The sequence below is a fragment of the Botryllus schlosseri genome, chromosome 10, assembly GCF_051294905.1.
Source record: "Botryllus schlosseri isolate E-star chromosome 10, Bs_hap1, whole genome shotgun sequence".
In the NCBI taxonomy this organism is placed as follows: Eukaryota; Metazoa; Chordata; class Ascidiacea; order Stolidobranchia; family Styelidae; genus Botryllus; species Botryllus schlosseri.
The window spans coordinates 22,427,513-22,439,617 of record NC_137245.1 but is presented as its reverse complement, the minus strand read 5'-3'; the positions used below and the strand labels follow the sequence as shown (position 1 = coordinate 22,439,617).

The following is a 12,105-nucleotide window of genomic DNA, read 5'->3' as shown; positions in this document are numbered from 1 at the left end:
GCATTTGTATTATGAGCTCAGATTGGAAGGACCGGACTATTAGTCACGTCCACCCAGCGTGGCTATTGACAATGGACACATACCCAAAGTTTCGACCAAGGTCCTTCTTTAGTAGCACACTTCGTGAAGACGCATGTTGGTCGAAACTGCGTATGGCTTTTGATGTGTTGTGGCACGGTATTGACTGGCACCTGAATGCCTATTACTATAAATTAGGTTGCATTTAAAACAAAAATCAATTTAAAACAGACATGTTTAAAACAAGACCCTTGTTTGAAAAATGTTTTTTTTCAAACCACGACGTCACCATTATAAAATTGTGACGTCATAGTGGGTTGAGATTGACAATTGAAAATATAGGGTAAATATAGCTCATTTGACGAAATATCTGGACTATAACTGTTGAACAGACTATTTTGAGGGTTCCAACCATCCCATATCGATGTACGTCGGCCAAATCAAGTGGTAATTGTCCGTAGGCTCATACAAAATGTTTTTTGAAAAGTGTTTACACAATTATGGCATAATGTTACAACTTTAAAAACAAAATTTAGTTTGTTTTTAAGCCTTTATTTTTAAAACACCGTTTAAAACATGTTTTAAACAACCATTTGTTTTAAATGCAACCCTATACTATAAATAATGTATGCTTTGTTTTAGGAGGAGACGTATGCATTTCTAAATCAAGCTATCCAGAGAGAATTTTCAAGTTGATCAAATCTCTCGAAAAGACTGTATAATTTATGTTGGTTTACGAAATACTTTTGAGTCCCCTTCGATCTCGCTCCCCGCCCTATTTGGAAATTTGGGGGAGGCGGTTATTGACCTGGCATGAATGCAAATCGTTGGGTGCGATAAATCGACCACTATAAAAATGGGCAATCGGTACATCATGACGTAACATGCCAATGACGCATCTTTTTTTAAGGAAGATTGTTATCTCATTAGGCCTTTTCAGCGCAATCCCTATATTGTCTTCCGATATAACTTCTAAGATGCAAAATAAATGTAATCGTGACTCGTGAGTAATCGTGATTACTTTTCCAATGTAATCGTAATCGCAATCGACTACTTCCTGATTTTGCTGTAATCGTAATCGTAATCGTAATCGCGTCATTCAGAAGTAATCGTAATCCCAATCGATTACATTCATGAAGTAATCACCCCATGTCTGCTCACAATAACTTGACCATTTATCGTGTTACATACAGAGGCGACCCGTAATATATTCAAATGACATTATTCTTGACCGAATTAATCCATTAACTTTGAAAAAATTTCGCGCTTCGCGGTTAGTAGACGGATGCGCAGGACACTGACTTTTCATGACATAATTGATATCGATTTTGATGCGTAGCCTAGTGACAGAAATTTTTTTTTCACCGTTACCTAATTCGTTCGCTCTTATCGGACGACAAAAAAAGATCATCAACATCCATGTGGCCCGCGCAATGCTTCGTTACTCTCATGTGGCCCTTTGGCCGAAAAGGTTGTCCTCCCTTGGTCTACAAGGTTCGTACACGGCTGATGTTTCCGAGCAACTGAAGAACTGATACCGATTCCACTACTTCTTTTTTCTAGGCCGTGACGTAATATTCTCGCGCGGAAAAATTCGCATCGGAAGCATTCCTCACTTGTGAACTAGAAAAGGACAACCACCATCAAACTTTTAGAATGGCGTCCGAACGACAAAAGTTACGAAATCACTGTTCCTAATATCCTATTAAGTTTATTGGAATTATTTCACGTCAGAAAAAAGGAGAAATACGGACAATTTTCATTCACACCATTCTTGTGTGGAAGACATCCTAATATAGTCGATGTAAAGAGATGCACAATCGTTTTTAGACAGCTTTATTTCTGTGTCCTCACGGCAGCCAGTTCAGACAAGAAGGTATCCATTTCACGTAGTCGGTGCTAGACACTTGGCGTCCCTAGAAATAACACAGTACCATCACAATAGCAACTAACAATCATTACACATACAGTCATACACCCCTATGGGTGGGCTGTCATTCACGCTGATTTTTTTCCTTCGCACAACTGCCAACCGTCACACAGGTTGAACAGCACTGATGTACATTAAAACATTACCTAACGGAAATGTAGGGTTAGAATTAGCAATATGACGTCCCATGACGTCATAGGCTCACGTTCGCGGTCACACAGAACCTTTCAGGGGTACGCACCATCCCTAACACATTCATCCATCATTTCTGGGGGTCGTTATGAAGTTTCGAGAACGTAGGCACGGCAAAGCAAGATAGAACGTAAAATGAAAAGATGTGTCTTGTTCATGTGTTGAAGAGAGTTATCTTCTCGAATGCATATGTCATTCATTCCGATACAACATTATTACCAAATCACTTCGAGATATTAGATCAGCAGATATCTGCCCAGCAATACCGATGTATGATTGGTCGCCTATAATATACCAAGTAGCAATCTTGTGCTGTCGTGAATTTATGACAATATATGTATTAATAATTGTTAGATTAATCAATATTAATATTAATTGGCAGTCATGCAATAACCTTCTTTGCATATTAACTTGGGATGATCTTGTCTCGTTGAAACAGAATACACAATATTGCGATCATTATAACTTTTCGGAGAGTCTCAACCGTCGCTATTTATTAAGATGTTGAAGAGTGGTTTTTCATTTTCACAATCGCCTAGAGCAGTAGTTCCCGACCTTGTTCGACTCATCGCCCTCTTATCAAGCTCGACACCAATTTTCGTCCGACATATTCACAGATCCGAAAAAAGAGGACATTTAAACGGGAAATTTATTCAGCTAATTCTGATACCGGGTGAATCGACTAAAAAAAGGTCATTTTTCCAAGTAAGTGCTCGGAAACCGGTTTCCGCGTCTGCTTTCCGTTGAGTTGACGTTTCTTAGTCAAATTTCGTCGTGTTGATTAAATGTATCCCACTGGACGTTAAACAGTTCCGCTACCTATCGTCCCTTTGCTATTTTCGCCCCATGTTTCTCAAAATCGCCCACCGGGGAGCCACTGCTCTGAAGCAGTGGTTGTTAAGCTTTAGACCGCGACCCAAATCTGAGTTTTAGTGGCATCTCGCGATCCAAACCTCTGCTACGTTTCGAAGGGCATGTATGACATAGAGAATGCGCAGAAAACCAGTTCCATGAAGCATGTGTGACGCACGCGATTTTAAATTTTCCTATGCGAGTCGCTCAGATTGCAAGGACGGGACTATTTGGTGCCGACCAGTTCGACGACCAGACATATGGATATCGAAGGTATTGACTAACCAGTGATAGTCATTTTGGGCAAAGGTTTTGTCGCCGCTGATCATTGTGGCACGGCACTTTTCCCAGCAAGATGATGGCAAAACGTTATGTCTTCATGTGTGCCGGCGTGGAAAGAGCCAGCCCCGAAATAACTGTCTCTACTAGTCCCACACCCGCTCGTTGCGCACCTCTAGACTAAATCATCCCACGGTCTTCGCTGGTGTTAGGCAATACTAGGAATATACTGTCCTCTGACAATTGCGATGGCATTTCGATTCAATTCTGTAAATTATACGCATTCAAAAATCATACGGAGTGCGGAAGTTATGGCTCCGCTCTTTCCCTATCTCTACACTGCACGAGTATAAACCTTGCAGGTTCGAAATTTCCGATTTTGGAATGCAATGTCGGACACATCTTATCATGACATCAAACCAATTTCCGTGATACAAAGGTCGACACATTTTCAGCCATATCAGTCACATTTTTATGCGTGTCTCGGTTATTGACTATAGTACCCAACAAAGTGACATTCGATAAGGACAATCCTTTCACAGGAGATCGCGCGGAGCGCGAAGAAACTACATGATACAAGACATTCAGCAAATATTACATACATATTCAAAGATCTTTCTGGTGCGGTCGCGACTAAAATTTATACCCTTCGCGACCCATACTTTGAGGTTTCCCTTTTTAGAGGCTTTCCCAATTCCCATCTCTTATTTAATTGCGGACCCCTTTAAAAGAATTAATAAGGTTACGAAACCTAATGCTTTAAGACATTCCCCACTGACTAGTTTTGCATATATGAATACAAATAACACATGTCTACACTATTTTTGCGCCAGCAGGACTTCTTTGGGTCAATTATACCTAATTTGGGGGCGCTGAATACAAATCTGACGTTATTTTTGCTTTATCACATCACGTTTTTGAGATATTGTATATGTTGAATATTTCTACTTTTTCGAGGTAATGTTTTACAACTACTTCAACATCTAGCTGAACAGTATTCTGGATGAACTAATTTGGATTTTGTATAGTAGAAAGTGTAGTTCAGGGATAATATTGCACCACTATCATGAGTTCAATTGTCATAAAAGACGCGTGAAATAGCCTCTGAATCACGGTAACTGAATATATTTTTTCGAAGATTCTAGCCATGGATGGTGTCATTGTAGCCATTTTGCGTTAGCTGCGAGGATACCTCTTGCGATTTCGTGTGTAGCCACCTATGGCTAACTGTTGAAAGTATATGCAATAACCGTCCAAACACACTTAGATATTTACTGACTTTTAGTAATTTTCAGACCTTACATTTCGTCTTCCACTTGAAATAATTTTCACATGTCTTAGAAAATAGTACTACTACTTGTAATTGGGTATAAATACAAGACGTTACTTGTGCTACTTGGGTAGCAACGATGATCGCTTCGACCAACTCTAGTTCATAGTAAAATATTACGACAATTCAGAAACCGCCGAAAATGTAAAGCTTTTTGCATTTAGAACTGGCGTTTCATGCAAAACACTAAGAAAAAGTCTCGAAACCATTTATAATAGACAAAGCAAAAGAAGCCCTTTACATCATGGCAATAAACCTAAAGAAAAACAGTTCAGAAATCGCTTTCCTTGATTCCGATAAAATGTGACAGTATATGGAAACTGCGGAGAAGAAGAATTAGCATGATAAGTACAGGCGGAGATTATTGATGACAAATTCTTTCAAGTTATCACGATAAGCAACCTAATATTAGCCTTATTCAATCATTATAATTTTTGGTGCAAATTATTTTAGAAATTTGTAGACCAGAGTAATTTTATGGGTCGAAAAGAGCTTCTGATTGAACGAAGATAGAGAATCGCTGGATTCAAATTCACCGAAAACTCACACATTCTGTACTATAACAACCCAGGTTTCATGATAGATGATTTCAACAACAATATTTGATCTGTTGCTGTTACATGCTTACCGTGTTGTCACTTACGAAAGCCGAAATTTCATAAATTTATTAAAATGAGAAAAATTCATACGGAAAAAATCGGACATGATAGGGACATTATGAGTAGGGATGGTGTGAACGTGAGGTTCACGTTCGCGTCCTGCGTGTGAACCTCGGAAATTTAGAGGTTCGTGTTCACAACAGAACCTTGGTCGGTTCTGCACTGTGAACCTTTTGATAAATTGTAATTTTCACTCCATTATAAGATCTTTGGCTAAAATTTATTGCATTTCAACTGCGGGCCACTCCATGCATGCATGGTGCTGGCAGCATAAGAAATCAACGCTTAACGAGCATGCACCACGCACCTCGACAACCTTAAAAGTTTTAGTTGCTTTGTTGCAAAAATTTTCTCGGAATAACCAGCTTTCCCTTTGTGAATATTTAGTGACTATCTGCTGTGAGCTTGACCCGCAATCACACAACATCACGAGCGATATACGTAGTCAGCGAATGATGCTTATTCAACCAATCAATGACATTGATATCGTCTTCTGATGTAAAAAATCGAACGGGCGTACGGGTCAATCTTTACTTCATATCTTTACTGTATCATTAAAACCAAATCCGTGCGATTAAGGTGCTTGTTACTGCTGCATAACTTGTTGTTGTTTGTGGTATCGGTAGCGAGTATTGATACCCGTTGTACACTCTGCTCAATATCAATGTAGCAATACCCAGACTCCGAACACATTGTCCGGTCTGGCTAAGACCGTTAAGGCGTAAGCTTATATTCCGTAGTAAGTCCTCGTCGAAATTGTTGGCAAAGCGACGGAATGTATTGATTTTACGCAATTATTATATCCTTTGATTACCGCTGTTGATACATTTAGCGACGTTTAGAACGCCGATATGTACTTCAGCATTGTGGCATTATGTGGACCGAGTCTTCGCTAGGTATCGTGTACATTAATATAGGCTATCACTTCATTGGAAGATAGGGTTGGAATTAGCAATATGACGTCACGTGACGTCACGAGGTTCACGTTCGTGTTCACACAGAACCTTTCAAAAAGGTTCGCGTTCACACGAACCTGAACCTTTCAGAGGTTCACACCATCCCTAATTATGAGCACAGAATCGGATTCGGCATCCTTAAATTAGGCTAAATCAATCAATAAAATTTTTGGCGCAAAAATGTTTCGAAATTTGTAGACCAGTGAAATCTTTAAAAGTAATAATATAGTACGATTATGCTGATAATTGCTCCTAAATATACATTGATGAACCATCGAAAAAATAACTTCGAGCGAATAGAGATACGTTCGTTTACTTTTAATTTCACAATTTAGACCAGAGGTCTCAACCACGCGGCCAGAGGTCCGCATGCGACCCGCGAGACCATTTTATGCGGCCCGCGTCGGTATTTTGTATTTTGAAGTATTTGGCAATATTTACCTCCCTAATATTTTTTTCTATTTGAGAACTGGAAACTACTCCAGAAGCCTGAAGCTACTCATCAACCTTCACTATTACATCACTTTCAAAAGTTACCACGCCGTGGAAGTACAACTATTGCGTCACATCACTTGTTTATGATGGTAAAACATGACCCGATGATGATTCGTGACTGAACATTTTGATTTGGACTTAGGCGCAACCTTTTGTAGAATTACTCGAACTCAGACTCATTGTCTGATAAAATATAAATGATTCGAGTTGAGTCGCGTCCAATGTTACAATCAGAAAAGGACTTGTTGTGACTCGAAGGGCCGTGACTTGGTGCAACCCAGGCACGCAACAAACTATGAAATTGGTATGGGATTGGTAATATATTAAAAGGTCTTGGTTTGTGTTGCGTAGCTTATTTGGATATCTGACCAGCTCGGTATGGCAACCAATGCCATTATGTTGTCCTCTTGATGTATAGTTAGATACATCCTCTGTCATCTTGGGTATCTTTATCCTTGTTATCATCGCCAATTAAATGAGGCGAGTATTATAAAGTAGTCGTAGCCTACGCTTCACAGCTGTAACATCAATGGATTCTTCTTGACATTTCTATTTCTATTGCTATGGCACAGTAATCATTATATTTAAGTTGTTATAAATCTGTTCCAATATTCGCATATAAATCTAACGCTGATTTAATTTAACTTCGGTAATAACATGATCAATAGCCTAGTCATCGGGAGTAGGCATGACCAAAACCCGGATTAAGCTGTAATGCTCCAATGCCCTGATATAAGATTGATCAATCTTTGTAAAATTCTAAAATATTCTACCTATAATTGTGACACGACAAATGTCCGCTAACTGCAAAATATCAACGCGACAGCTTGTAGGATATCCTGATGCATTTATACTGTTTATTGGTGTCTGCAACTAAATATACAGCAACTATGCCAAGTAGAGCAACAATTTTATCCGAATATATTAAAATGTTTGTTTTTTCGTGCTAGGCGTCAATTCACAATAGTAAATCACTTTTTCATGATGCGTGAGGAATGTCAGTCTGCAAGGTCCCGTCAAATAAGACCTACTTGGAAACACATTGAATTCCCTTATTATTGGTGCTGCGGCCGGAGGCGCCATCAAAAAGTAGGAAATTGGCCCGCGAGCACATTTGAGTTTGAGACCTCTGATTTAGACTAACCAGCAAAATGTACAAAAACAGTTCTTAATCAATTATGTAAACAATTGCTGGTACTTATTTTTCGCATCTTCCACTATACATCATTGCTTTGCCGGACGTGAATTTTGGTCTTCGATATTGTCCGTTTTCAGTGCACCAGCCGACGCCCTGCAGCATCTCGCTTGCGGTCACTGAGATTGGTTGAAGATAGCGATTTCGCGTTATTCTCCGGTTTTGCTGGATATGACGGTTTAACATTCAGCACAGCAGCGTACAACACAAGTGATGCACACCAAGCTGTATCATTCACAAGACCGCGAATATAATATTGCGGGGTTTGTTGAAAGTCGCTAGCATGCAGAAAGTGTTTATGACAATGCTCATGTCGTATATTGTAGCAGTAATTGCTCTGGGTAGCGAGTCTGGAAATGCCGTGGAAACCAGGATACCGGCTGCTACATCGGTCACCACAGATACCACACAGCTGATAACGGATCTGCGCATAATCGGCAGTAGGCTTGCCAACTTCATTGTGAGATCTTGTCGGTTCGGGTTGTATTCCATGATGGTTTGAGATATTGTACGCGTTCCCAATGAATGTACTGCACACTCAGCTTCACACTTCTTTTTTCGTCTCATGGTTACGATCGTCGGATAAATAAAAAGTAGCAGGAGGATAATTTGAGTAAACACTAATAAAAAAGCAATCCCATAATAGACAACCAAAGTGAACCCTATTTCAGAAACGGGAGTAGGAGCTACAACACATTGATCTCCGTCGTTAGTGAAATTTCTTGGGTACACCCATCCCACCGTACAGCCAACACCGGCAATTGAGACAAACACTATTACAAACCAGCTGCAACAGCTCGAATGCTTTGCAATTATACTCTTCACCATTGGATGAGCGTAGATAACTCTGTGACGGAACCACAGGAAATAATAAATGCACCACGTTGATATTCCATACATAACGATTCCAGCATCCATTAGCTGTTCACAGTATCGAATTGAACTTCTGTAGAAAAGAAGGTGACTCAGAACCAGTCTTGGTATGGTCGACCCCAGTGCAATTATGCACACGATGAAGATAGTTCCGCGATCCACTCTTCTTTTATCCGAAACTGAGCTCCATATCCCCGTTCTTTTTCCAAACACAACCATATTGACAAGAATCCATAATACTGTCACTATCATTACGATATTCAGAGTTAGAAAAACATACAGCGTCCTGGAGCGTCCTAGCGAAAGAACCCGTGATTGTTCAGTGGCATTGTTCGAGATCATTTCTTCGACGAGGCCGCGCTCCGTTGCGGATAGATTTGCCATGCCTCGACCATATAATTGGGTACGTCATATACGTTAACAGTTACATTACGGCTTTGCGAATTGCATTCAGAAGTATATATAGGATGAAAGAGAGTGTGAGTCATTTCAAATCCACTGCTCGTTGAAAAAAGTTCAAAGCAGTCACAGTTTTTTGCGTAGGAGAGTTCAGTGAAATTTTGTGTCGAGGTAAACGTTTTGAAAGCTGCCGAAGAATGACATGCTACTATGTCGTTCTGTGGACAATGTCAGCATATTTGTCATTTGCATCGAGCTAATATCTCGTCGTCAGCGGAGTCTTGACTTCTGGAGCCACACACTACATACACCCTACATCAGGGGTTCTCAAACCGCGGCCCTCAGACGTTTATTTTGCGGCCCGCGACATCTTTCACTATAAACCCAATTGCTACCTGCACGATATTGTTACATATCAATTTAGCTACACTTAGGTCTCTTATCGCACCGTCTCTGTCTCGTTTGATTACTCATTCTTTGATGTGTTCTGATTTCTTGATATATGCTCGAGTGTATATTGTTATATTGTTTGGAATCGGTATTCGACTGGACTCTGGTTCAAGGAACGGGAAATTAAACGGCGCGAACTGGGTGTGTAACTCTGCGTGGAACAATCAATTTGCTTTCTCAGATATAAATGGAAAACCGATGTGACATATTTGTCGAAGAATAGTTTTCGTAACGAAGCGTAGAAGGTTAAAATTATACCACGACACTTTTTTCTGAAGTTATTCGTATCGCCTGATGTTAGGAAAAAAACATTGCTAGCTAGCTGTCAATCCCACCAATCCATATTTCGAAGCATTGTTAAAATTATCGACGGTGTTACAGACGCATGATTCAAAATTGCTTGGAACCCATGAAATCTGCCGGAGAAGGTGTGATTTCGATAGAACTTGAACATACTCTGCGAATACTCGATGCTTCCGAAACTTAACAGCAAGACAACATCACCTGACAAATTTTGAAGCTACGGTTGTCTGATTCAACCGTGACCAGATGAGTAACAGCAATTTCAGTCGATCTTTCATCGCATGTTGTGAAATACGTTGCCGCGTAGACCACTTTAGCCTAGCATCGGACAAATCCACTGACTCCACGGACATTACATAGCTAATTATCTGGGTCCTTTTTATCAGAGTAGAAATGCTGGCAGGGCAAACGCCAGGAGGGACCAGCGAAAAACATCATCTTAACAAAGCTGACTTCTATCTGTATGACTATTGGTGCAGGGCTCCAGCCATGGAAGGAAAGGAGTAGGGTTGATTGGTTTGTTCAGAAATGACCCTGAAACGCTAGACTTCGTCTCATAATACTGAGAGCTCAAAGTGATAATGGCCTCTGCAACGAAAAAGTTACCGTAATTTTATACTTGCTCGCTCGCGCATTGAAGCAGAGAATTCCGTTCTCCGGTGGAAGGGTTTGAAGGTGCACATCTGCACAATCTGCACATACCGACTTGGCAACTAATGCAATGCACGCTCAATGATGGGATATACTTGCGTCGCTGGAAGATATTATTCTCACAAAATATACAGTCTTACGAATCCTGTCCATTATTGCTTTAGAATGCACGAAAATGTACTAAACGCCCGTATACGACTGGTAAATAGGCTACAGTAGCCTAAATTGAATAGCTGCCCACAAATACATGGAAATAATGTTCTGCGGCCCGCAGCGTCTTTTGCTGTTAAATTGCGGCCTGTTATACTAGGGAAGTTGAGAACCCCTGCCGTACATAGTATATTCAACTTCATATTGAAATGAACCTGAATATTGTCGCCTGACACTTATCAGGGGTAATCGTCAGCAACTAGTAGAGAATGGAAAATAACATCGTATATCCACAATCGTATCACATCGTTATTTAGAAATTTGGTGGTGTTTGGTTGGAATAAATATTGTAAAGTGATGAGCTGATGAGTGTAATTGAGACACGCGACGATATTTGGCAAATGCCCGCAATGTATATCCTCCATTACATATAACCTGTAGCCTACTATTTCCGCAAAGACAGACATGTTTCATGTCGGAAACATGTTGCATTTTATTTTGAGCGATGCAACATATGCCGCTGCCTTCATAATAAACCTCCTACAAGGAGTATAAGCTATTAAACGTCATCCCTGGCTAATATTACCTCATCAAGCCAGTCGCTGTTTTATGTGAAATGTGATGATTCTGGGGTCACGTCCCGAATATCCAGCGTTGCCGAGCCGACTGATCAAATGAACACTCGCCTGTGATCAAATACCCACATTCCAACATAGCTCCACGAAATAGTCGGCATTGCATTAGAACGTTTTTGATGGATCAAATGGAAGCGTCCCGGAGAAAATCCGGAATGATGAAATGACGTCACAGATACCCGATGTTTTCAGAATACCCAAACATAAAAATTAGAGCGGGTGCAAGAGAAACCTACACCCTATCCGCCTTTTGCACTGCTCGCGAAAACAGTTGCTATCGGACTGAATCCACACACAAGAAATACTTTTATGTGCGATATGGCGCAACCGGAAAAAGCACGACTGACCGGTGACCGTATCGGAAGTAGCACGTTTCGACGTGCAAGAGGTTTCTCTAGGCACCTCTTCTCTTGTATCTGTCATTGTTCTTACTGCGTCTTTACAAAAAGCCCAGAGAAGGACCAGGTGAAGGAAGGATTCAAAGAAGCGAGGGATAAGATCGAGGAAAGCGTCAAAGTGAAAACAGCCGAAAGATCACGATTGAACACTGTTACATTGGGCATTAGGCCGAGGTCAATGCTAGATCGATAGATCATATCTGGTCATCTCAACATTCTGCAACCGGTTCATTGCATTGAGTCTGGTGTGTCGCATTGACAGTGGATTAAAATAATAAAAACCATGATTATCGTTACCCGCATTGCTATAAAGCGGCGTTTATGATGACTCGGGTCAATG

General features: G+C 40.5%; 1 protein-coding gene across 1 annotated transcript; it reads right to left on the bottom strand.

The window, feature by feature from the left end:
* Positions 1 to 7,604: 7,604 nt before the first annotated feature.
* LOC145448924 (uncharacterized) lies at positions 7,605 to 10,587 on the bottom strand. Its single transcript, XM_080327379.1, has one exon. The coding sequence runs from the start codon at positions 9,161 to 9,163 to the stop codon at positions 8,141 to 8,143; it is 1,023 nt and encodes a 340-aa protein (XP_080183505.1). The 5' UTR covers positions 9,164 to 10,587; the 3' UTR covers positions 7,605 to 8,140.
* Between the last annotated feature and the right edge of the window lie 1,518 nt (positions 10,588 to 12,105).